This window comes from Tinamus guttatus, unplaced genomic scaffold, assembly GCF_059628265.1.
Source record: "Tinamus guttatus ecotype Peru unplaced genomic scaffold, ASM5962826v1 Tinamus_guttatus_pri_ptg000599l, whole genome shotgun sequence".
Taxonomy (NCBI): Eukaryota; Metazoa; Chordata; class Aves; order Tinamiformes; family Tinamidae; genus Tinamus; species Tinamus guttatus.
Window position 1 is genome coordinate 3,557,923 of NW_028289133.1, and position 27,456 is coordinate 3,585,378.

General features: G+C 40.2%; 2 protein-coding genes across 2 annotated transcripts in view; one reads left to right on the plus strand and one right to left on the minus strand.

The window, feature by feature from the left end:
* Window positions 1-13,623, minus strand: part of XYLB (xylulokinase) — a 73,570-nt gene extending 59,947 nt beyond the window's left edge. The window contains exons 1-8 of the mRNA XM_088534764.1: window positions 13,569-13,623; window positions 12,523-12,605; window positions 11,794-11,863; window positions 10,523-10,603; window positions 8,564-8,650; window positions 7,881-8,009; window positions 6,568-6,633; window positions 4,736-4,808 (exon numbers count right to left, since the gene is read on the minus strand). Of these exons, the coding sequence (XP_088390890.1) occupies window positions 4,736-4,808; window positions 6,568-6,633; window positions 7,881-8,009; window positions 8,564-8,650; window positions 10,523-10,603; window positions 11,794-11,863; window positions 12,523-12,605; window positions 13,569-13,613 (634 nt within the window). The 5' untranslated portion in view covers window positions 13,614-13,623. The remainder of the gene's footprint in view (window positions 1-4,735; window positions 4,809-6,567; window positions 6,634-7,880; window positions 8,010-8,563; window positions 8,651-10,522; window positions 10,604-11,793; window positions 11,864-12,522; window positions 12,606-13,568) is intronic.
* Window positions 13,624-21,750: 8,127 nt separating this feature from the next.
* On the plus strand, window positions 21,751-25,624 carry CUNH9orf152 (chromosome unknown C9orf152 homolog). Its single transcript, XM_088534751.1, has 2 exons — window positions 21,751-22,251; window positions 24,996-25,624. The coding sequence occupies exons 1-2, from the start codon at window positions 22,023-22,025 to the stop codon at window positions 25,535-25,537; spliced, it is 771 nt and encodes a 256-aa protein (XP_088390877.1). The 5' UTR covers window positions 21,751-22,022; the 3' UTR covers window positions 25,538-25,624.
* Window positions 25,625-27,456: the final 1,832 nt, after the last annotated feature.

Sequence of the window (27,456 nt, forward strand, 5' to 3'; positions counted from 1 at the left end):
GAAATGCAGAACAGCCCAAGTGAAATCTGCAACAGCTGCATGTGTGCAGCACCTCCAAAAGGAAGATTTAGTGAATGAGTTACCAGTTACTCTGCCTTACTGACTGCTGTGACCACCCAAATTCACTGTTGCTAGATCTGGGGAGCGCTGTGCACTTCTACTTTAGCTTCTCATTGCATTTCTCACTATTTTTGTGTTCTTTATAAAGTTAATTGAATTTAGTTAGTGAGCGCTCCATATCTGAGCATTTCACATCTCTTTCCCATATGTCTAAGATGTCTTTATTTGCACATTTCATTAGACTTGAAAAATTTCCACATGTTCCAGGTTTGTACTGTTCTGGGACAAATCAGTCTTATTCTGGATTAACAACATATTCATTGCAAAGACTATTTAGCCCATGAATTTATCTCAGAAAGAGAGCCAAGCATGGTGGAAAATTCCAGAATTTACTTCAATTCATCTTTTACAACACAGAGGCAGTGAAGCTGACCCAGTGCCGTGGGATGAGGTGCAACCCACATCTTGGGCAGCTCTAGCAGCTCTTGCTCTGAGCACAGGGGGACCCTGCTGTGCTCTCCACGTGCACACACTGCTCCTGGCTACACAAGCACAAATGCTGAGGCATAATCCAGCAGAGGCACCAGATTAATCCAGGCCAAACAGCGGGAAATCTGGATTATCACAGAATCCCAGAATGGCTGAGGTTGGAAGGGACCTCTAGAGATCATCTAGTTCAATCCCCCTGCTCCAGCAGGGACACCCAGAGTGTGTACTTAACAACATATAAAATAAAATTAATTTTATTAAATTCAATCAATCTTACTCCATGCAAATTAAATACACATAATAAATTATGCACTGCCTAATTTGACCTAAAATGCAAAAGCAGGAATTTGATAGAGCCCAAAGAGCAACATGTCTCCCATGGGCAAAACGTGCATTTCCCTTCTCTGCTGTCAAAATCTCTGGCACCAAGGGGCACAGTAAAGAAGCAGGCCTTATTCCGGCTCCTGTTCTTTAAATGAGACCACTCTTAAAATTAGCCCCCCATACACACACACCCTTCCTGGGCACATTGAGGCTAGCACCACCACCTCACTGAGAGCAGGTGGAAGGGGCAAGCAGCATCTACACAAGCCCCTAGACGTAACATATATCCTTTGACCAAGAAATAAGCAAATCTTTAAAAGTTTCCTGAAAAAGTAGTTCCTAGATTAAAATGTTAATATAATTTAATTACTCAATGAACAATAAAATCTTTAAATAAAGAAGATTTTTATTAGAAAAGGGGTTGTTGCTTGTTGTTCGTATAAAAACCTTTCACCCTCCCAAGTTAGAGAAACACGTATAGAGAAAGCAGAATGCTCAAATGCCGTTTTGCAAGACGTAAGGGAGCCCCCAGTCTTTCCTGGATAAAACATTAACTTTTATAACTGACAAATCTACGTTTATACAACACTGAAGCACCAGTTCTGTTGTGCTGACTTGTACACAGTTGCACAGAGACTCTAAAATGACTCGAGAAAAGAAAGATGAGCTAATTAACCTCTCCATCAAGAACTTACTGCAAAGATGTAAAACAACTATCCTAAGAACTGTTCAGCTATTGGCCTGGATATATCCCATCTAACTTTAAGCATTTGCATGAGGTTCTCAAGGCACTGGAAAGAAAAAAAAAAAAAAGCAGAGCTGACTGCTCCCTAGAACTGCTTTAATTTCTCCTTTGGAGTGATGGAGAGCGAGTTCCTAACCTGATTCCCTCTCATCACAATCTACATCATTTTAGGAAACAAACAAAAGAGCTTAAACACGCAACTCTAATTTTAGCATTTAAAATGAGTAAGAATCTGGGGCTTAAGGGGGTCAAGATTGTTATAAATAAACAAATAAATAGATTCCAGGCAGCCCTTTGACTTGTCACTCCGATCGGAACGGATGCCCCTCACAATGAACAGAGTCAACAGCCAAGGTCACGGTCTAGTAAAGATGAAGAAAAGGGTCAATAACTGGATGAACAGGATTCAGCATCTCACTGCAAGCATCACTGGCTCTTAATACAGAATGGCCAGGAGCACAATCAGGGCTTGATAACATTCACTAGAGACACCAGAATTCAAGTGCTTCAAGGCTGGAGAAAAACATTTTCACTACAAAGGCCAAGAGACACAGACTAACTGCTTTTGTTAATCAACAAAAGATCAATATTTGAATACATTTATACACAGTGAAGTGCATCTGTATCACGGCACTCGGGACTGCCTTTGCAGTGAGTTTCACTCCTAGGCCGTGTCACTCCCCTGACACCAAACAGAGCTGCATCAGGAGCAAATTCAGCCCACCTTGCTGCCTTTTGAAACAGAAAAGGCTTCAATTCAAAGCATCCTTGTTTGATAGAACAACAAAAACAAGTATGCTAAGCTATGATTTGCCTAAGGCTCTTAGAGAAGCACTTCAAAAGATAAAGCTTCCTTAGGTCAAGAATTGAATAGCTGTTATTAAGGTGTCTTCTACGAGACAATGCCTTGAGTGCTCGAGCTGTTCAGGTCCCAAACGTATCTTACTTTTACCATCTGCTCAATATAAATAAAAATCATTCTGCCTTCCTCCAGAAAGCAGGTTTTTTAAAGAAGAGATTTGAGCCTTCTGAGATTGGACCTTTAAGAAGGGAAAAAAAATCCTGAAACTGGGCAATGTTTTTCTGAGAGCAACCTGCAAATTTAGAGAGATAAGTTATTGTGCAGAGCTAAACAATTTGACAGGGTCTTTTAAAAATGATATGACCCAAAGTTAAACCCACAGAAATGAAGAATGGGTCTATTATCTGAACATTATTTTGAGAGATGCATTTCAAACGATAATATACAGGTGCAACATAAAGGATCTAGTGAATTGTAGGAGATGGTAAAGGACAAGAAAACAAGTTTTTCGTTTGGTTCATAATAACTATTGCATACATTATAATTATATTTTATCACTAGAATTAGAATTCTCTCTCATTATGTTAACAGAAGAAAAGAACACACAAGACAAAATATAGCTTACAATGCTGCAAAATCTTTTATCTTGTAAGGGTAGAATTATAATGTCCTGCTTAATTCTCTTTTTTCCCCACACATTTAATAATCTTTCTTACATCCTCTGAACAATAGCTAACATTATTCAAGTTATTTAACTATCCAGAGGTGTAACAGGATTAAAAGGATCTAATGGATCTTGTTGGAAAAATGCAATGTTTTCTATGAAAGGTTTCCAATGAAATAAATTTCCACTTTGCTTACATCTTAAAATGTTTTGTTTTGCAGCTAAAAACAGAAGCTGCCATTTCCCTAGAGTGAGGCAGAACCGTTTTCCCCATTTGCTTCCAATAGGAAAAGGCAGAGATAACATTACAAAAGGCCAAATTTTTGATCCTTAATTTTTACACATTTCAACCAAAGCGAACATTTCACTTCCACTGAAAAAAAAGAAAAAAGAAAAAAAAGACAAATTTATTTGCCAGAAAAAAAATATCTGGAAAATCTCACCATCTCTACTTGATAGACACTACCTGGAGCTGGTTCTGCAAGTACCCAGTACTGAGGTCTACTGAGGAGCAAAGTACAAATCCTCAAGTTCCTGTTGCCCATAACCCTCAAAAAACAACCCGTAGCTCTGAGAATATATGGCTGGCAGAACAGGATCAGAATATAGATGCAATAATCTCACAGTTGCTTCAAAACAAGCATGGATTGCGGTTCAATTTTTAAGGCCCCAAGTATAAATGGGAGACTCAGTATTGAACAAGTTGTCCATTAGCTAAAATTGAGACGTCTTGCCTTTTCCTCTGAGCCTTGTTGGAATAGCAAAGGAGGAAAAAAAATGAGTTGGTCTTCACACACATGGGTGTCAAATCTGGCTCTGTAATGCAAAATTTCCTTGGAGAGCCTTATTATCTAACCTTTCAGCCCTGAAACATCCTCCCTCAGCTTCTGAGCAGGAATCAAAATGCTATTTAGAAATAACAGCACAGCTCCCAGGAAAAAGGTTTCCTTGTATTTGCCATTTAAAATTGCTTTTTAAAAGCTGGGTACTTGAGATAATATACAACGGAAAAAGAGACATTGGCCTAGTTGCTTTATTTTGCCTTTGTTCCGATGGGCAGGGAGATATGAAAGGTTATATTTTCTAAACTGAGCTTGCTTTTTTTTGTTGTTTGTTTTATGTTTTTACCCTGTCTCATTTTGAAAAGAAGTTTCTATTGCAGATTCTTCTCCAGTCACAATATACCTATTGCTCACATCTTGTACAACTCAGAGTAAAATTATCAAAACCCTCCAAAAAATAGTAAGTGTAAAAGTATAAAGTGTAAAAAGTGTAGGTTTTACACTTAATTAAGTGTAAAAAGGGCACCACAATTTTTTAGGCTTTTAAACAAGTATTTCAACACTCCTTTTTGCATCCTGATGTAATGTAAGAGGATACCATTTCATTGAAAAGTATTTTTGATAGATCCATTTTATAGGAATGGAAATTACAGCACAATGGGGATAAATAAGCAGAGTTGACAGCACTCTTGAGAGCAGCAACAAGCTGAAAGAAGCAAATTAGCTTAAAAATTAATAATCTTGTCATAAAAGTTTAAAGACTGAAAATAAATGACAAAGATCTTCCCCTCCCCTTCCATGTAAGGTGTGGATGGGGAGGAAAACCTTCTTGTTGGAACTGTTACTGGCAGGAAAGGCCACACACTTACCATCACTGTAATCGATGGCTGCATAAGCTCCTAGAAAAAGGGAAGCTGCAAAACTACTAACCAGAGAGATTCTCTGAAAGAAAAAGATACTGTGAGACAGTCATTCCCATCAGCATTCCCTTCAAAGAAAGTGAATAATTAAGTAATTAGAAGAAGCATATGCTAATAGATGCGTAATGTTAGGTACACACAGCACAAAAAATACAACTAAAAGAATTATTCTAATCTCTGTTTTCCTGACTAAGCAGTACAGCAGATATCAGTTGAAAAGGAATCTCATGATAAAAGCTGTTAATGGCTTTGCATTCTGAAACATGCAAAATACATCTACTAAATTAGCATATTCCATATCATCGGGAATTAATTTAGGAGAGTCATGTATCTCACAATCTGATTTCAACAAAAAAAAATCTAGGAAAAAAAAAGAAAGAAAATCAGTATGCCGACAACAGGGTAAATGCAGAGGGAAATGCACTGGTCAGTCCTGAAGCACCACCAGCAGCACAGCCTTGGGATGTGTTTCAACAACACATTAAGTCCTGGCCCCAAAATGCCCCAGCCGTATGGCACAAAGCAGGGATCCAACAGGAACTCGCTGCCAGTTCAAATCTGCTGGAGAAACTGCCAGGATCAGGCATTGCCTGTCTCCCAGAAGCTGAACAATTCCTCACCGTGTGCTCCCATCCAAAAGATAGATGATTGTCACCCAATAACTAATTGGGATCTAACTTCTACTGGCGGCGTGAGCCAGCAGGGACAGGGTTTGTGTTAGTGGCCAAGAAACCACAGCTTCACACAGCACCCAAAGGCTACAGGCAGAGCTCTGCGAGGTGGTTGTTATTCAGGATATTTAATGACACCCTTGCTCTGCTTGTGCCTGTGCCCAGGAAGGTGTTGCACTGGCCTTAGACAACAAAGCCTACCTGTTGGGGTGCCCCAATGGGCACTAGCTGCCTGGAAGGGAAGGAAAAGGGAGATGTTAAACTAGGAACCCGTTGGCTTAGCCAGCAGACTGAGAGGAGGGAGAATATCCAGTTTGGAGAGTGCCACGCTGCCAAGCGCTTCCTGAGGGTCCCTAGCAGCAGCTCTGGCACGGAAGAAAGTTTGTGCTGGGACACAACTTCTTCCATGTCATTTATTGCTGAAAGGGGCCATCAAGGCAACCAGTCCTCAAAGCCTGACTCGATGTGAGCACCAGAGCCTCGTTTTCCCCCACTGAAGCAGCTTTCTCTGCATTTAGCCTTCAACTCACAATCAGACTGCACTGGTCGCCCATCTGTTCCATGCCATCCCTCAGCAACACGAACATTATACAGTGAATAGGTACAAAGAAAGGAAAAATTCAAAAGGGAAGTATTTTCCCACAAAGTACAGAGTCAACAACAGGACCCACTTCCCCATGAACTTAATGGCTTCACGCAGGGGTTAGATTTTTAAAAAGCACTGAAAATTGATGATCAATACTGTTAAGAACTGTAATAATACAAAACACAAGCAGCCCCCCTTCACGTGTCAGGGTGCTGGGCAGATTTGAATCCCCTCATTTCCAGTGCAGCGTGTAGAGTCTGTACCTTGCTGCAGATCAGAGCATTTTAGTCTCTGCTAGATACAGACTCAAAGTAAAATAATAATAAGCCTAAAGGCTTATAATTTATCAAAAAAAAAAACCAAAAAAAAAACAAAAAAATATGATTCAAATTCTCAAATTTCATCTTAAAACCAAAAAAATCAAAATACTTCTCTTTAGAAAAAAAAATCTGACATCTCCATGAAATTCATTTTAAAAGATTTTAAACTGTGATTTCCAATAATTATATTGAAGATGAGCCAACCTCAGTTTGCATGTAGACCTCAGGATTCTGGCTGTAAATCTTTGCTATCTGGTTTCCTGTAAAACGCTGAGAAAGAAATGCAAATGCTTAGAAACACAAACCCTAAATGGAGTCAATAATCATTAACTCTGTGTAATGAGTTCAGTACATTGCACTTTGGATATTTAATTTGCCTGATGCATGATGAAAGTCAGCGCACAGCAGGCAATCTGCACTAAACAGGCTATAACACATAGTCTCATTATGAGAATTTTGCTCACCTTTTGAAAAAAAGCCCACGAAAAAGCATTGTTATCCATAATTCACATTTCAGAAATGACATCATGCTTATTACATGCACAGGAACACACACAGTTCAAATGCAGCCTTTGAATCCCTACAAAGGTTTAGGCTGCCCAACCTAGGTACCTCTCTGTGAGGAAGGCAGGAAGAGTCACACTCAAGGAAGCAACTCCAGGACTGTTTAATGTAATAGTTCGTTGTTTTCCATCAATGCACTACATCAAATGACAAAAACACTTCTAAAATTGAACTTCTGAAAAGCTACTTGATTGCCTTTAAGTTAACAATAAACTGTCATCAGTAGATAAAGTCCAACTGCAACTTTGGCCAGAAACCTTAGATGATGATTCCAAACAGAATCAGCAGCCTGGGTGCTCAGAGCCTTATTCTGTTCAATGAATAGTAAAACGTCCTACCCAGGAGCTGAGATGGCTGGAGGGCAGCCCTGCTCTCACTCCATAACTTACTGCCACAGGTGCAAGAAGGGGAAGTGTCAGAAGAGCTGAGTGACAGGGCATTTTCTGATAGTGTCCTGCACTTCTCTCTTAGGTCAACAGCTGCTTGTTAGCCTTAAGGGAACGCTGCAAAGCCTATTTTCTAATTGCAGAAGTAATCTAGAGCAGTGAATCCAAAACAGGGGGTCATAACCCCAAGGAATCCTGTATGATTTGCACACTGGACTGGCAGCCCAATGGAAATTCGGCTGCACAGGAGATCCCAGGGAGAACTATTCCCTGTAAGCAAGGTTGCCAAACCCTGTGTTTGGGAATCACTGACCAAGTGCAACAACTCGCCCTAGTCACTATTTCTGCATCACTTTTTGCTGCACAATCTTCTAGCTGCATTTTAAAATTTCCAAAAAACATCTTCCTTTGTGGTACTACTGAAAAGCATAATATCATCAGGCTTGGAATAAGCCCTTCCCTTTCACATATTACACATTAGCTTCTCTGATACCACAAGAATGGCAAAATTGTTTTCATCAGGAGCCTCTACCAAAGACTTCTACTCTCTTCTTAGCTGCTTCTTACCTCATAGGCTCGAGACCCTGTGATATTAGCCAGGTGTTGTGCTCCTCCAAGGGCTTTCTCCAGAGCGCTGCACTGGGAAGTTGTACTGGAATCCATCCAGATGGGGCTGTTACTGATGGAAAAACAGTCCTGAAATGAAGAATATTTTTTATTAGCAAGAAGAAACTCTCAAAAGTCCCTACTGGAGGGATAACAATACAGCAGACTTTGGAGTTTCTATCAACACAGCATGGCACTTCAATCCTTTTAGAGGTAAATGTACATTGCTTTTAATTTTTTTTTTCCTAATGAAATCTTAAGCGTTTCAAGGAAACTCGGGCAATTTTCATCGCAATCGTTTTCTGTTAATACACATAGCAATAAATAAATACACAAATAAACACCACAGCTTGTCTGCAAAAGCAGCATGTTTCCTAAAAGAATGAGCAGGGTGTTGCTTTGACACAGAAGGATTCTGGGACCGCTCACTGGAACCTGGAAGCTTTTAAAGCAGTTTATACTGACATTCAGGAGAAGAGGAAAAGGCCGAAGGAAAACCCTGTACATATCATTTAATGCTGCAGCTGCTTCCAACTCACTCAAACAAGAGAAAAAGAGGGAAAAAAGAAAGTATAAACATCAGGAAAAAAAGAAAAGACTCTCCCTGCAGAGACTCCCCTTCAGAGCTCTTTTATTCATATTACCTTTAGTGTATGATGCAAAGGCAGTTCACATGATGCATTTTTTAAAACTTCAGCACTTCCTTTTTTCCAGTACACACTCCCATGTTGCTGTAGAAAGTACAAAACAGTACAGAAACCAGTTGGAGATGGTCCCAATTTCCCAGGTTCATTTCTGATCTGAATTTCAAACCTGAATTTCAAACTCCAATGGACAGAAAACTCTCTCCAAACTAGGAAACAAAAATTAAAAGCACCTTGCAAGACTTTTCAAGATTGACCAAATTATATAGACCAGCAAATTGTAGGAGTCAAGAGAAAATGATGTGTCTGAACTACAGCAATTGCTGGTGGAAGCAACTGCTAATCCATGGTGCTAGTGCTTCCTTCAAGGGCTCTTTGAGTTGTGGCCAGGGCTTCACAGACCTCAATGCTTTAGCCACGTGCCTGCCCCAGTCACTCCAGCAACCAAGATCTACTTTCTGGACCCTGCCTATTAGCCAAGCAGCACCCAGGCTGAAAGCAAATGCCACCATGTGGTCACTTCAACCAATATTTCCAGCCAGTGTCTGCCCTCATAACACTTTTCGAGGTAGTTACTCTGTTAGAGGCACTTTGCCCACTGCTAGCTTGCTATGCAATGCTGAGAAAGTTATTTAAGTTCCAGGCCTGAGACATCTTCCTAAAACCAGGCACTTCTAGTTGTTGAACTTTAAGCCACAGCAGGCAAATGGCAAAGTACAATCCAGTAGCCCATTAACTGTTCTGATAAAATTAATTGCACACACATAACCCCCTGGGTATAGGGTACAGCACAGCATCATAGAGATTATATTTAGTGTCACTCTACCAAGTTTGTCCCTTCTTTTTGGGTGGCACTTCCACAGGGCCCCTTCGCTGTCTGTGATCTTCAGCACAGAGAAAAGGTTCTTGAAAGAGAAAAGGGAGATGGACAACACTGGTTCTGAGGTGGCAGCTGAATGAAATCCTTCCTACTTGAAAGAATCTGAGTGTTTCACAAAATTGTTGCCCCCAGCTTGTTGGAGCAAGGAGAAAAGAAAAAAGGAATAAGGTGTCTTCACTTGAGTACACTGGGGTTACCTGTCTCAGTCCCTAACTTTTGTTCCATTGAAGAATTCATAACAGAGCCTTGAATAGGCTGTGGTTTCCAGACACTCAGCTCAGACCTTTTACTGAAGTTAATGAAACATGGAGATCAAAGCAACTTTGATTAATGAGTCCCAGAAATATCAAGATGTAGAACCAAAGCCTAGTGCACCCTATCACCACAGTGCTGCCCTCAGTGCAAATGTCACTTTACATATCTCTTGAAGGTGTAAAAAAACTTTCTTGACTCACTTGACTTCTAGGAGACCAACTGTCTAACTAAGTGTCAAGATAGGTTTTATAACCCCCCGAAAAATACTATTATTTATTATAGACTAAATCATGGCAAATGCCTTGCTGGGCAGCACACAATGTCTTCTTTACATCAAAGACAACCATAATTTGCCTTCCATTGTTCCTGCCATCCTGAGATCTCTATCCTGTCTGACAAAAACTGTGTTCAAGAGGATATTATTGTTCCTTTAACAAACTACTCTTCCCTAATTTTTCCCCCCCATTTCCATGAGCACCTAGGCATGATGAAATTCAAAAAGACTCCGGTCTTCAAAATCATTTTAAATCAGATTGTAGAAACAATATGAACAAGGAGAAACCAAGCAGTTATGCACTATACTAATCTAAACAACTGCACTAAACCCCATCCATCATTCCCACTCCCTCCTAGAGACTGCTCCAATGCACCTCAGGCTTTAAGTTCCCTTGAATAAGAGACTTCTTTTAATGGATGTTTCAATAGAAATTCTGATCTTGATGGCTTTACTTTCCTCTGAAATAAAGCTTAGTGTAATGCTTCACTATGCCTTATGTTCTAGTGAAGAAATACAGTAAGACTGAATTTTGTCCTTATAGACTAACCTGACCAGCACCAGACAAGGCTCTCACTTGAGAGAAATTAAATCCAGAAGACTTCATCTTTTCCAGAACCATATCCAGAGCCTACAGGAATAAACAGAAAAAAAAAAGAATGACAGTAACAAACTACCACACAGTAGTGGGGAGAAAGCTTAAAACAAGCTGAATCATAAAGGACCATTCTTTAAACATGAACAAAAAGACAAGATTTGAAGAACTCCATTAAAAAACGAACTTTTAGGAGTGCCAGGCACGAACACAATTGTTTTATTCTCTTCTTACCTTTGGAAACCCACAAAATCTTTTAATGATGTTCACTCCATCCTACAAGATGACAAGTATCCTAAATACCACTGCTGCCAGCATGAGGTAAAAAATCAGAATCTCTTTCAGATAAGGTGTTAGTTCAGACACATTTTGGCACTTCAACAACTTAGAGTAATTCTTTTCTTTTTGTCACATTTTAAATTTTAAAGTCAACTATTAATCTATCTTCACATAATCTGGCTCAGCTCAGCAATCCTCTGGCTTCCTTAACAAATGACCATTACAAGACTTCAAAATTTCCCAAGAAACACACAATGACCAATGACCAATTTCCCAAGGCTTTGTGGTTCATCATCTGGAACTATTATGGATCACCAAGTAGTGGCTTTGTGACCATTTAAATGCCTTAGCTCTTCAAATGACAGCAGTAAGACACGTTTGCATAGTGCCATGTAAGACCAAGGGTCCACCTGGAAGCAAGGAAAGTCTGCTTTGAGAACAAGAAAGAAGGTTATCTGCATTTCAAAATAAATTCACAGTCATTTTGACCGGTGTAAATGAATAAACTGTTCTTTAACTATATATAACTTGAGGTTATCAATTGCTTAGCAAAGTTTATTCTAACATAGTGCAAGTAATTGATGCTGCAAAAGCACAGATTAAGCTAGACAAAGCTGAAGTGTCTCCTTTTTCACATGAAACAAGAGAAGGGGAAAAGCATAATATTTCTCAAATGAGGGAACTTCAGGAAAAGGTTTTTTGTGCATACAGCATGGAGAAATGGAGAAAACCTCAGAATTGTAACAACTTTCACTGTGCTGATTGATAACATTAACATATGCATCCCACACAGAACAGCAGACAAAAGAAGCAAACAAGCAGAACTAGATTGATTTGAAAGGCGAGTTTCACTGCTGCTTATAAAACCCTTTTAATAATAACACAGAAGAATCAAATTATATATATCATATCCTGCAAATGCATCCAAGAGTGAAGCTTTTTCTTACCTTGACCCACATGAGCACAGGGGAAGTGACTGTCAGTCTGTCACTGTGAACATAGGCTCCACCTTGAGTCCTATAGAAAGACAAAATTTTCACTTGGTAAATACACTTATTTTTTTTTTCCAGTCAAGCACAGTTCTTCACATTTATTAATAACCAACAAGAGCTTATCAGGGTAGGATTAGCATTTGAAGTCTGAAAAAAAGAGCCAAATCCTTTAAAATAAAACTCAAGAAAAATAAAGTTAGGTATGTTTGACCTAACTGCAAAGAAAATAATTAACAAAGAAGGGATCTGATCCTAAAGTAAGATTTCTGATGCTGATACATTTCATTGCCTCCACTTAAGTAACAGTTTCTAAATTTTCACTGTTAGTGGCTTGAAGTTACAAGACGAAATTCGATTTTTGTCACTAGGCCGTCAAGTTAAATGTTCTGCATCCCAAAAATAAGCGGTTACATCCCAAAGTTTGGATTTACAAAACAACGCTTAATTTCTTTGTACATAATATTTTTGGAGGGGCACAGAGGGTTCTTTTATTTGGAGAGTTCTTGCCATGTTTACAAAAGAAGCAAGGCAGGAGCATATACTACCATTGCCAAGTATGAAACATGAACATTTTTCATGGCTCTACATATCAATGAGACCAAATGGGGCCACACACCCCAACAGATCCCCAAAGTTCTGAATTATACTGTCCAAGTAGAAAAACAAAACAAACAAAAAACTTACTTAAATTCTGGAAGGTCTTTATCAAATTGAATACTATCCTCATAAATGACTCTCAGCTGTTCATCAATAGCAATGACTTTCAGCTAGAGGAAATAAAACAGGACGTTAATATATACTATCCAAAACAATAATTAAATAGGACTAATAATTCATGAAATGGGAAGAAGGATCCCTCCCATCCACACAACTTGATGCAAGTGTGGACACAAGCCGATATGAAACACTTCGGTCTGCGATATCAGAGCACATCACAACCACGCAGCGATAGTTGTGTGTCCATGTGCATTTTCCTCCACATTTCCTCCCACTTCATTGCACGAGAACAAATTTGCAGGTGTTTGCTAAGGAAAAGTAAACACATGATCAAGCTCTGGCCTGCACCATGGTGACTAACTTGTGTCCAAAGAACACAGTATTTAGGTGAAAAATGTTTGCATCTGATCAAAGACCCCAGCAGACCCTCAGGTACCCTGAGGACCATCCTTGTCCCCCAGAGAAGTTGTTCATCAAACTCTTCCCTTCCAGCAAAGCAACATCTCAATGTGGTTTATTCCTTCAGGCCAGTTTATCCTTGCAAGCACAAACCAGAAGGGTACACGAAACTTTTCCTCCCTCTGTATTTTCTCAGATTCATCTGAAAAACAGCAACGACCCACTGCAGCCCAATTTGCAGCGTGCCAACATCCAAAACCACTTGGGCACCCGAACGCGGGTAAATGGGAGGCGTTTTGCCAAGCCCCAGCCTCCGGCCCGGCCGTGAGGAAGCGCTCGGTGCCCATGCTGGTTGCACGCCGTGTTTCCCTAGCGGGATGGCTGCGACGGCGCGCGGGGAAGGCTCCGCGGCCGAACCCGCACGCAAGCCAGGACACCCGGGCCCCTACGGAGCCCCGGGACATGATATGGGCTGCGGATGGGGCCCTCCGGCCGCAGCCGCGTTGGGAAGCGAACGTGCCGGGCCAGGCCCAACTCCGCCGCCCTCCCAGCCGCCGCGCAGCATGGAGGAGGGAGAGGAGGCAGGCGGGAGAGGCGCAGGGGGCCGCCGGTACCTGCTGGGTGCTGAAATCCCACCCCAAGTAGCTGGGGACGGCCATGGCACAGGCGGCGGCGCGACACAGCACGGGCCGCCCCGGCGCCGCCCTCCCGCCGCCGCGCCGCCCTTCCCAGCCCCGCGCTGCCCGAGCGGCCCTGGGGCGGCCATGAGGCATCTCCCGCTCGCGGCGTTTCGCTCTTGGCATCCGCTGCTCTCGCCGGCGACAGCCGCCCGCTCCCGCACCCGAAAGGCCCGAAACGACAACACTGCGACTCTGCGAGCCACCCGTTGCCCCCAAAAACACAAATACGACATTTCAATCAGCCTCTTAACGGCAAAGTGTTGCCAAAGCTTCTCACATACCTGGATACTTTAAAGACTCCCACTGCTTTTGCAAAGCCACATCCATTTATATCTTAAGGCTTCTAGTTCTCACTATTGCAAAGATTTCAAACATCAGTCCTGAAGACTTCAAGTCTGGAATGCAAATATTTTTATACACAGACTTTTAAACCAGTCTTACTCTGTCATATCATCTTTAAATATAATATGACAGTGGTGTTTGCCTGCATCTTTTAGAACCTAATCCTGCAAATTTATCCACAAGGTTTGCAACCAGTGTAAGGAAGTGGGTGGAAGTCCCAGTTCATTTAAAAATAAGGCGTTTAAAAATAAGTTTTCATTTTGGTCTCCAGTAACTGCAGTAACAGGAATTTTCCTGCCCCTAAGGATTTCATACTGCAAGGACCTCACTTTATGAGCAAAGTCTTACTTAATGAACAGGTTTCTGCAATGGAAATAGCATTTTTTAAATGTTATCTGGTTTACTTGGTGCAACTTTTGCTAGAAAACCGAGGATCAAATGGCACAGAGGCTGTTTCTGCATGAGGGCAGACCCTCATTGCTGCCCTTTAACTTGCTGCATATTGCCTATAAATCAATAACAGATCTGCAGGCTGAGGGCTTGAAAAGTTTTAAGTTTCAAAGTATAACTGCTTAGACGCACATAAAAAAAAGCAAAATTGAAGTCAGTTCTGAAAAAAATGACACAAATGATAAATGAGCCCAGAAAAAGAGATATTAGTGGAAAAAAATCTTTTTAAAAAATGGAGGCATTGGCTAGGGGAAAGATTGTGAGGAAACAGAACAGTTTATAAATAAATAAAGCAATCTGATGAAGATGTAAGAATCAATTATAATCTTTGTCAAGGAGATCTGAAGGACAGACATGGACAGGCCGTTCCAAAGAATACTTTGCCTTAAGTATCACAGAAAAGTTATGGTGGCTGGAATAACAACTCTCTTGGGCCAATAGATTAAATTAGGAACAACAGAGCACGACAGCATAGTTTAACAGAACCTACTCAAGGACAGAACAGGAATGTTATCCTTGCTGCTTTACTCTTCATGCTTTTCTAGAGAAAATAGGGAAGTTTGCTCAAGCATTGCCTCACCCAGGCCCTCTGTTACACATCCTTCCGCAAAGGGAATTTGCTCTCGGATTTAGTCCTTTGTGTTTGGAAAATCTGCATTACACTTTTTATTTTTCTTTTTTCCTGTGTTACAGTTTATGCTGGGAGATGCTATCATAATCTCTAGAATCGCTTCTGAAAATCAAACCATGTTTAGTATTTGTGTACTAGCAATGTTTAAGCACTGACAAATCCCAGATTTCCAGAGGGGATGGACAGAATGCCATTTACAGCAAGTGTCACACTAACAGTTTGAAGCAGAGAATGTGGTTAATCACTCAAAACATTTTCATTAGGGAAAACAAAAAGGAAAAGCAATTTTTTTCCCCTCTCCTTATTGATGCATTCCTTACCCAATGGAGAATCAACACTCCCATGCTCCCTAGGCCCTTGGCTCTTTTAAAAGTTATAACTAGTAAGCGTATTAATAATGCTTTTTCCCCCCACTGTCAAATCACCAGCAAGTGCGGATTCATTTTAATTCATTGCAAAACATAACTGTACTCCATATTTCCCAATTTCATGATTTTTCACTTGTCAAATCTCACAATCTGCCTCTGATGTCCGTTTTACCCTGACATAAACTTAGATTTCACTGATTCTTCAGCTTTATGCAGAGCAAGTGACAAAGAAATCATATCCCTTGGAAGAAGCAAATTCCTTGGAACACAGCGCCTGCCATGCTCAGTATCATCACAGCATCCTAAACCTGCCGACAAACTACACAGCACTGTTACACTGAAAGCAGCCTGGCAGTACTGATTTATACTGACTCGCTAATTTAATGGGATGTTAAAACACTCACAACTTCAAGCCAAGATTTAGAAGGCTGTGGGAAACTACATACCCACTGCCCTTTTGCTTTCAGCAGTTGATTTTGGACATCTCGCTCGCTCTTATAAGCTGCCGGGCAGTCAAATATTCAGCAGTGCCAGAGAAACAGGTATTTCCTCGTTGTCCATCAACAGGGGTTAGCACAGCAGGAACAACAGGGCAGCTAGAACTGCTGTACACACAGAGATCAGCCCCACACAGGCAACACCACAACCAAGCAGCCCACATTGGAGCTAACACTGCCTAGGCCTGCTGGCACCGTTGCTATTTTCCCAGTAAGAAGTCTCCTGGGTCTTTAATTAGCCTTAGAAATATTAATCATATTAAGCTGGGTCAAATAAATTCTCAGCTCTTTGCCAAGTTACCTGACAATCATGTGCAATGCTGCTAATTAAGCAGGAGGTGTTTACAATATTAAGCTTCGAGTAACATGACAATAAAACATCACTTAAAAAAAAATCAGTTTCAGCATTAGATCAGCTATTGGACAACAACAGTTTTCTAGAGGTCATTCCCTTGCTGCATAGCACTGCAGGCACTCTGTTATCACAATCTTCAGTAATGTTTAACCTTATGCCAATAATAAAAAATACTGCAATGCCTTAGGGTACAGTATGAAGTTACCATTCTTTCTAAGGAGACCGTATTATAACATCAACATATTTTCCTCTTTCTACATGTGCATTTGTCTGTTAAAGTTATTCTTATGCATGATTTAGACTGTGTTCCTATAGCACCAAATACTGTGAAGAGTGTCATTATTTGCCCTGAAAGAATAAGGACTTGATGTTTAAAAGAAACAGATCGAGATTGCTGTTATCCAGCCACAATTTTATTGATTGTAGGTAAATAGATAAAAAAGTCTTTACAAAGAGCCAACAAAAGCCCCATGCACAGTCCCAGAAGGAGACAAAGCTCAGACCATAGTTGTTCCACTGAGGCAGAAGACACAGCTTATTTAGATAATTTAGGTTCCACAAAAGTATTGGTTGATTTAATTCTTGACATGTGCATAATTCAAAATCCCAGGCACTGTATCACATGAACTAATGAAGGCTCGTCACAGAGACCTCATGAAGAATTGGCACAGGAATCCACACAAAAGCATATGACTGCACGAGCACAAGGCTAGAAGTAAAGAATTTCAACGCTGGCTCCACTGCACATTCCCAGTTATACTGTCACCTTCATACGTGTTGGTCAATTTGCAGCTTTTATTTAATTACATAACATTACATTACATACATAAAATCCTCCAATTTCACTTCTTCAGATTGCACCAGAGCCTGTTGTGTTGCCTCGGCTGGTATAAATCAGGCACTACAGAGTTGTTTCTGGTTTTACATACAGTAGTTTTACAGATGTATTTCATTGATTTTAATTAGGTTACTAGCGATCATCAAGTGCAGTACATATTACTCATGAGATCTCTGCATGGAAGGAAACTGAAGGATGTTTCTGAATAGCAAATTATTTTTAGGATGCTCTCCCTGTCACTTCCTCTTGTCTGCACAGATTTTAAGTCTGTATTCACTCTCACAACAGTAGTAGGATTTAACTGTCCTCTTTGGAGAACTATCTTAACTATGTTAATGTGCAAGGCTTCTTAAAATCCACCTCTACACCTGGAAGATTTCCTTGAAACTGAATACTGAAGTGGTCTCTGTCCCAGGGCTCAAAGTCAGGCAACTCTGAGGCAAGGTGCTGTCATCCAGATAAAACTTTTCATTAACAATGGATTAACCACTTCTTTCATATGCTGTACTTATCAAACTCCACTTACAGATAAGTATGTTTTCTTGATCAAAAAATAAAGATAAACTAATTTCTACTCAAACAACTGACTCGAGGGAAAACTCATAATGGTCAAACTTTGCACTTTTCAGCACCATCCTGCCAGGATCAAAAATCATTTTAGAAAACTCATAACAGTCAAACTTTGCACTTTTCAGCACCATCCAACAAGGATCAAAAATCATTTTACAAGGGAGAATTACCCAAAATCATGTAGTTTACAAGTAGGTAAATCAAGGCAGAATATTTACATGGTTTACCCTTTTAGGTCCTGCTTGAAATCAGAATTTTCCACAGTTCTTATATGCATATTCTTATATGCATATATATGCATGTCCTTTGGGAGGATCAATAAACACAGGTTGCTTTCCCTTCACGATAACTCTATCAATAGGAAACACATTCAGTAGCCAATATAAAAAAATGAAAATAAAATAGTTAGGTGGCAATACCAGAAATGTGAACTCCACTTACAGTGATTAGAACACAAGGCATTTGTGTGGGATCGAGGAAAATTCAATGAGTTTCCAAGGTCCTCTGGAGATGAATATCGCTGAAGGCCATTCAGCTCCTTCTCACAGAGAGCTTTCAGCAGAGAGCTGTCCTCACCATCCTCTTGTTGGCCCCACTAGTTCAAGAAGGCCTAGAACCAAGAGGGATGAAAGGGAAACAGCAGGGGAAGATGCCAGATCTTAGTTATTTAAAATCTCCACTTGATAAAGAACTTCAGTTCTTTGACTTGCCTCTGCATCTTCTCATATCAGAAAGGGAATCGCAGAAGCCCCAAGGGAACAAGGATAAATTAACTACAAAAAGGGTAACAACTTTTGATCCTAGGTGTTGGATTCTGATTGTTCACATAGAGACAGAGATTGCAGTCCCAGTAACGTGAACAACCAACAGCACAAGCAAATCTCAACAGTTTAGTTTACTCTCTACAGCAAATAACCTTCCAAAGGGAGGTAACTTAATCCTCAGCATTAACAAGGTCAACCCAGAAGAACAGAGGATTTGAAATGCCGCGTATGCCAGGCATCTGCTGCGTTCAACTCCACATTTAACCATTTATGTCTGAAAACACAAGGAGGAAGGTCAGCAAATCAGGAGAAACATCTTAAGATCATTCTGAAACTTGCACTGCAGGCACCTCGATCCCATCAGCATGGGCATGCAGAGAGCACCAAAAAATAATTTTGCATTATGACAGTCCTATACCTAACTCTTCTTTAACTGCAGCATGCTTTGAAGTACTTTCAAACATATGCTCTGTTATCAAATAAAACGCAGCAACTGCTATTGATTCTATCAATACTTTCTGGAACCCAAATAAGAGCAGTCATCCTGTTTTTACCTTTCCTTTTGGTTTTATTAAATTTTCTTAATGCTATAACAATCGGTTTCTAACATTTCAAGGCTGTATATAAATAAAAAAATAGAAGGGGATTAAGATAATGACTTTCATTTTCCTTCTCAATAAAAGTCAAAATATTTGTGCCCTTTTTAAGGTGCATGATCAGAATATATTTCTAGAATTCTCCATATGAAAAATATGAATATATATAGCTCTGTACATCTTTTGGTCTCAGGTGCAAAATAAAATCCAGTATTAGAGGAAGTACATTCACTAATAGTTAACCATTAAGAGCATTTCTTAAATATGTTTCAATCAACAATTATTACTCTAAGATCTTCCAAATTTTTTTAAATAAAAAGATGTAGTACTCACAAATTAATATGAGATAGAATTAGTTGCATCTTTTTAAAATGAGACTTGCAAACAACGTCAAGGGCAGTAAACATCTGCTTCAAGTTCCAAAATACCATTGCTTCTGGATTATGAAGTACCCCCAATTTTTGTGCGTTTTTTTTTTTTTTTTTTTTTGCCTCAAGGAAATGAAGAATTGCTTCCATTATGTGATGGAAAAAAAGACCAAGGAGAAAACACGGCCCTTCAGACTTCAATGAATGTTCAAATTAAAACCATTCAGAACCATGTTTGCACAGGAGTTTATTCAGTTAAGGCAAGTTTTGCTGCACGACCCTAACTCAGGGTTTCCAGAACCTTCAGCACTGTTAGGGAGCACATGGAGCAGTGCAAAGAAAGGACTCCACAAGCAAATCCTGATTTTTGACATTTTAGGCCCAAAGCACGCACCGAACCCAACCACTCCACCAGTGTAACGTGCTGCACGCATCAGAGGTGCCTGTGGTTTGCAGTCCTCATGAATGCACTGAAGAATCCAGATGAGCCCAAGTCCTGATTTCAATTTTGTGCTCACATATGACAACAAGAAAATGCAATCTTGGACATTTTTATTCTTTCTCCTAGTATCACCGTGCTGCAGGGGACAACTGGCTCTGTAAGGACAGAACCCCCCAGGGTCCACGTCCACTTGCGAGTTGAGGTCCCTGCCATAAGAAGCAGCAGCTGCTTCAGCCCCCCCAGAGCTCAAACACGCAGCTGACCCTATTTGCCTTGGCACCTCTTGCAAACCAGAGGTGCAACTCACCTGATGAATCATATCCTGGTTGCAAATCCGTAGAACACACACGCGTAGATAAATTACACACAAAGTGTGTGTCCATGTATATATGCATGTGTATGTGGTGTGTGCATACCCATACATGCACATAAATACTAGGTATACGTACACACAAACACATAAACACGCAGACATCTTGATAGCAAACGAGCTATACACAGAAATACACACACACATATATATATGCATATATATACACACACACACACACACAAATGAATCAAGATGCCCTGTTCACAAGTTTCCTTTGAAATGCCAACAAAATGCACTGCATATGTTATGGGCTCCTCCATACAGGGGCTAATCCTATTCCCGATTCCTCTGCTCCCCTGAAGCACCAGGAGCCAATCCCTGCATTCCACTGGGCACTTGCTTTGCTTTTTCTTCCCCGTTTCTGCTTTTCCTCCTTGCCCGTAGAGCTGTTGGGAAGGAACTGTGCTGTATTATGCACCTGTATTACTCAAAGTGCAGTGAGTTTTCCCTGAGCCTGAGGCAAGAGTATAGTACAAATAGTTACAAACCGTAATACCTTCCCATCAGATAAAAACTCGCTCCAACCTGAAATGCTCCTAGAATGAAAAGAGGGAATCTTTTTAAGACAAAGCCGACGTTTCGTGCTCAGGAATGCTATAAAGGTAATTCCTTCTGCAAAATATGTCAGGTTGCACAAGTCCCTTTCTCAGGAGGTCACTGAGCCAAGCGGTGTGACTGGAATGTTAAAAAGGTTGGGTAACTTTTACAGCCATTAATAACACTTGTATTGAATGCTGGCTCAAACTGTAATGAGAGTAACTCAATCTCCTGGCCCAACTGCCCAAACCGACTGCCTGCGGGTCCAGAGGAGGCCTCCATGGGCCAACAGCTCTGAACATTGGGGCAAATAAAGGCAACTGAGGGACTCAAGGCATAAATATATTGGGAAGTCAGAAGCCAACCAAAATGAGATAGACTTGCACATTTGTACCTGCTGGGCCTTGTGAGAACTCTGTGCACACGCAGGTAGTGGCATCACTGGTCTTGTCACCTGTGCACACACAAAAGATTTAACTGGCTCATGCTTATGTTACAAATCACAGCACAAATTCTGCCAGTGACCAGAAAAACACACCGCGTGTGGGCATTTCCCCCTCAGCACGCCCTTTCACACCAGTGTGAAAGGAAATGATTAATTCTACAAGTTTGTTTTATTGTACAGCTGTAAAACCAGACAGGCAGAAATACTGAGGAAGCGAGGGTAAGGCAGTGCTGCCTGTGGCCTCCCTCAGTGCCGCTGCACACACGTTTCTGCCTCTGCACCCAGCGCTCAACATTCTCACACAGACTTCAAAGGCAGCAAGTTAGAAAATATTATTATTTTCTATCCTCCCTGCCAGAAAAGCAGCATTAATGATACTGGATGAAAATTAAGAAGAATGGAAGAGGAAAAAAAAAAAAGAAAGAAAATGGAAAGAAACCTAAGGATTTACCAGAAGGAATGACTGTCTTGGGCAGGTCACCATGACAGAGCCTCTTTAAGAATTAACATTACTACACAAACCAGTACTAACCAGCCCTTTGTGCACCTGCCTGTGTTCAGCAAGGTTTTGTATTTCACTGTTTTTCTTGGCAAAGCTTCGTACGTTCACAACCTTCAGTCAACAGTAAACCCAGCTATCCAGTCATTATCATTAACTCTGTGTGCAGTAGCTCAACACACGCCGCGTGAAACAGGCTCAGTAAACCACACACTGAAAGACACCCCCAGACCTAGAAGAAAGTTACTGCTTCATTCAGGAACATTTCAGATGCTTCAAACTTAATTTCCTTTTTCGTTTTTTTGCCAACACAATGAAGGAAATGTCTTGCTTTTGCATGACTCTGTCTTCCTTGTGGAAGCAGATGGTGAGAGCTTACAAATACATCACGGGTATTTTCTCAGTGACTCATACCTCAGAGCAACAGGCTTCAGATCGTGACGAGCAGCCAACCAGGATGGACGTGAGCTTGCTTGAGGAGCAGTATGGCTATATGAAACAGAAGCAAAAGCTGCAATCACACGTTATTATATTCAAAACAGGTACGCTCGGACGTATAGGAAAGTTTGCAGATATAGATGTAAGGGATATTCCTTTAGGTCTCGCGTAACTTCTTTGTTCTTTTTATGCACCGCTTCAAGAAAGTTAAAGTGAGCTCCTTTCCTGTCGTTTTGTTTTCTTGTTCCTTCCACTGAAAGGTGGTCTTACCATTAGGATAATTAGAAAAGAAGGCAGTGAAACACTAATATTGAATTTGAAGTAGATCTGTTTATTTTGAGATAAGGTATTATATCCATAAAGTGAAACTCTGAACTAAAGTATTATGTTTTACAGAAGCCACAAATCTATCACATCTATCACCAATATATTTTTGTAATATATTCTATGGCATTTCTGCTCTCTTGAATGCTTCCATCTGAACAGTGCTGGCTCTTCTGTCTTTTTGCCTTCATGTTTATTTAAAGAAATGCATCCTACAAGACTACTGAAAGCAATTGCAAATATCAAGTGACTGACAAAAGTTAGGCTTTTCTTAAGAAATAACTTAAGAATTAAGATTCGAAGTGCGTAACTTAGACAAGAGATCCCTTTTTGAAAGTGGTTCTATTGCATATTGCTTGGGAAGTAGATAAATAGAAAAACAAGAAATAGTAACTTACCACGTCAGACAGGTTTTATGTAACAGACATTCAAATACTTTAAAGTTTTTAGTTAACTATAGCTTACATTATTACACTGATATATTTTCATTTACATTCTAAGTTAAAGGGATACCCAGTCAATTAGTGAAGCTTTCTGAATCATTTAGTAGCAATATGAAAACATGTTTAATTCACCTCTGATATTAACATTTATCTCAACAGAAGTCACCTGAAAACAACATCCCTCTGTTACTTCCCCAATACACACATGGACACAATCACATATCCATCTGTTCCCAATATTTCAGAGAAAAGATGATGACAAGATTTGAAAATCTCCAGTTGGGGGTTAATACAGGAGTGCATTCATTATTTATAGGCTAAGAAGCAGAAAAGTAGTGTTTATTTTAGGAATTGGAATGGAAGGAGTATTCAGAGCATGCAATCACACCGAATAAACACTGGGGCTCGGGCTGCAGAATCTCTTCCAAGAATTTACCAAGCTAACTTGAAATATGATTCATTTCTGTCACCTAAAACCTTAAAAATCTTTTAAGATAACAACATATAAAAAATGCCAAATGCCAAACAAGGCTATTAGGAGCAATTTAAAATGAAAAAGACCAAATGTCTGTTTAATTCAAGCTTTCTTTAGAAATTTAGAGGGTGGTGAATGTGTGTTGATTCAGCCACCTGGGGTTCATGCCTCCCATGCTTCTACCAGAGATCCTTGCTCAACACACCTGTAGCCAAGGAGTCGAAGCAAACCTGAATTGAAAACCAGTTCAGACTGTTGCAACTGGACTGGATAGAGCTCTCTGATCAACTTACACTCAATCCTGGTCCTCCAGATGACTAGTTCATAAAACCTGAACTTGTCCAACATCCAACAGTGCAGAGGAGAGACCCTTTATACCTACAAGAATATGCAAAGTGGCATCACATCAAGCTCTCTTGATTCCTCCTTGCTCTGCCAGCAGAGCAGAAGAAATGCTGTGGTTTTATGCTGACATATTCAAACACTTCTTGCAAAGACTGAATAGAAGTCTACAAGTTAGTTTGTGTGCTTGTTCTTCTTAAGGCAGCATCCTATTCAAACTGCTTGCATTTCAGTTTCAGGGCTAAAATTCATTTAAATTGGCCCTGCAGATTTCTGTTTCAGCATATAGGCAGGACTCCTCCTTTTTTTTTTCTCACTTTATTGTGCTCCAGAATTCATACCACAGCGCACACAGTTGCTATGAGTGAACCCTGTAAATAAGGTCAGCATCCTGCACTACCACTTTAAACTGTATTTATATTAACTGCAGTCTATTTCATTAGCACTTGCAATGTCAACACACACTGTTTGTTTATCTTTAGTATAAAGGTTCAACTTCTATTCATTCTCAAGGCACAGAAGGGCAGTCGTGTTTGCTAGTTTGATGATATGTTGTTTCATGTAATTAAAGAAACATTAGCATTTCTATCCCTAATATCTTATGTATTTCTAACAGTAACAGTACACAGCATTTAGAAATTAAACCATAGGCATGAGGGGAAAAATCTACTAACGTGGTCAGCTATTTACCTTACACCATACACACTAATTATACATTGGTAATATTGGACTGTCCACAAGCCCATGTGTTAATAACCCCATGCTAAAAAACAAAACAAAAAATCATGAAGATTGAAAGAAATTCTGATTCTATTTAGAAGTGATCACAGTATTTCTAGTTTGTGAATTCAAATTTTAACCAGTATCAAACATTTGCGTCTTTCAAATCACAGTACCTATCAACATGTTCAGAAAGCCCCTGCTCACCTTAAGAATTTTTGCTTATGAGCAATTAATTACTGAAAGCCAATTCTCCAACTGCACTATTAATGAGGCTCGGAGTACATCTTAGATCAATATTGACTTGATAAATCTCCATTTTCATCCAAGTGACCCAAGGGTCTTCTTATGTCCTCAGAACTGCAAGACCAAACCCAAAGTACCTCTGCTCCATTATTAGGCATCAAAAGGAATTGCATTATCAGACCCAGAGAGAGCATGGATACACTCATCTGAAAAACTCTTCAGCTGTGTTTATGCTGCAAAAATAAGAGTCTTAGTTTTTGGCATCATACTAATGTGCACATATGCATTTCTCTTACAGGTGAAAATGAACCTGTTCTCTCAGAATCAATGGTCAGTGCTGTTTTAATCAATAAAAACATTAGGAAATCAAAATCTTTCACAGAGTGTGTTCCCGTCAGAAAGGCCAGGCTGGAGGTGACCAGCAATGGGGACCTGCAGGAGAGCTCCCCATGGAGAACGCACCTGGGCATCCATCGCCTGGCGCAGGCGTCTCGAGAAGCTGCCCGTGCTCCTTCCCACTGCGGGTTCGACAACGAGAGACTGATCCCAAAGGAGAACAGCACGTGGCAGCACAAGGAATTGGGAAGAGCGGGTGGACAACCCACACTCCATGAGCTGGGAAGCTCAAGCACCTTGAATGGTTTCAGCAAAGAGAGGAGCAGCATCGGACAGAAGCCTCCTGTGAAATCGGCTACTGCAGCGGGGTGGGCACAGCAACATTTTTCTTCCCCAAAATGTACGCCGGGCTGCAACAAACTGAACTTCTATCCTTTCCCCCAGAAAAAAACACCCAGAATTTCTGAAGCAGCCAGAAGACTCGGATTGTATGTCTCACAATGAAGAAAGGCAGAAGCATGTAAAATTTAGACAAAAACCTAAGAAAAACTGTAGCAGAACAGTCCTCCTAGCTACTCTGATCAACCTGGTGAGGATCTAGTAATTTGATTAGCCAAGGAAAATTCTTACTACGTACTCTATTGGAGTACAAAGCCTGTTAGATGCAGAGTGTTGTCATGATGATGCTGGACTGCTACAGAGCAGATCGTCCTAGGGTATTACCAAGCGCGTATACTCACTATTCTTCCAGATTTAGGAGCAATCTTCTTTTTTCTTTTTTTCTCCTACATTCAAGGTTACTGATTTTATCACAGTAACATTTGAAACACCTAAAGCTATAGCAAAAGTTAGCAGGCCTGCTTATGAAGCAACTAGGCTAGATTTCAGTCTGGAACGATTTGATTAGATGATAAGTAATAAATGAAACAGTGCTAAAGGGAATGTGTTTGTACATTTGAGTTAATATATGATTTCATAATTCACTTTCCTTGGAAAAAAAATCCACATAGTTCACGTGTGCATATTTTAAATCGTTAAATAAAAACTTTGTTCGTTCTACTGTTGTCTTAATGGGACTTAGATGTTACCTTTTCTCATATATAGATTTTTTAAAAGTCATAAAAAGAGGTTCCTCATTGTATTTTATCAGAAAGCAAAACCCTGAAAGAATTAACTTCCAGATACTCTGTATCAATGTGCCTTACTAGAAGTATAATGAATCTTTCTGCTGCTACATCTCTGCCCTTTCTGGGCATAGAACCATTTCAACCATTTGTAACTGCATAAAGCTTAACATTTTCTTTTGTGGCATAACTGCACCACAAACCTGTGCAGGTTTTCAAAAAGAAGTAGTTATTCGTGGTCTCTCCTCCTGCAAGATCTTTAGGAAAGGAGAACAACTCTCCCAAGTGCTTCTCACCAACAACAATAACGCAAGTTGTATCACCCACTGCTGGCTACAGGGACTAGGAGAGGTCTCTCCCTCAAGCAGAGGCTTCAGAAGAGGTAAAGTGTGAAATATCTCCCCACCTCGTGATTATTCATGTTAAGCTACAGAGCTGGAAGCTTCTGGCTGTCCCCCTAAACCATTCCATGTCTTCCAGAGCCACGGCAGAACTGCAAAACGAGGATCAGCTCAACGGCCCACAAAGCTCTTCGTGACTCCTGCAAACACTGCTCAATGCCACAGCCCAGGTACCACCCCTGTCTTGGGATCAAACCTTTCACACACAAAAAAGAGAGCAGAAAAAGAGTTGTTAAAGATACTTGGCTGTGTACTTATGTCCTTTTAGACCCATATGAAACAAGGAACTAACTGGAGGGAAGTATCAGAGGACAGTGTATTTTTTGAAGTACACGGTGTGCATTAGTCTTCTATTTACTCAGCTTGCTGATTGCATGATACATTAATTTGTACCTTTCATTATACTGGATTGTTATTTTTGTTGTATCTTCAAGTCTGTAGACCACAAGAGAACCACAGAATGTCAGAAAAAAGGGACTGAGGAAAAATATATATATATAATAGCCATTATATTAGACCATCACTAAATCTACTTAAAAAAAATGAATTCAAAACCACTTTTCCTAAACACTTGCAATGAAATACTTGAGAACATTTCAATGACTGCAGCTTAAGGCTTGAAATCAGTATCACTGAGAGTTTATAACCGTATCTAGCCATGGTCTATGCAAAGATCAACTCTGTAAACCCATTTGACTAACATGGTGATATTACTTTCAGCAAATACTCTTAAACTGTTTTTAAATTGCTATTAAAGCGCTTTGAATAAGTAAGTTTTATCTTAATTAAATATGGACCTTCAATATCTTGATTGAAAACTCAGGGAAAGTTTGTGCACAGATTAAGTAATTAACTCCTTTGTAGGCAGTTTCATACAAAAACACTGTGTTTTCCTGAG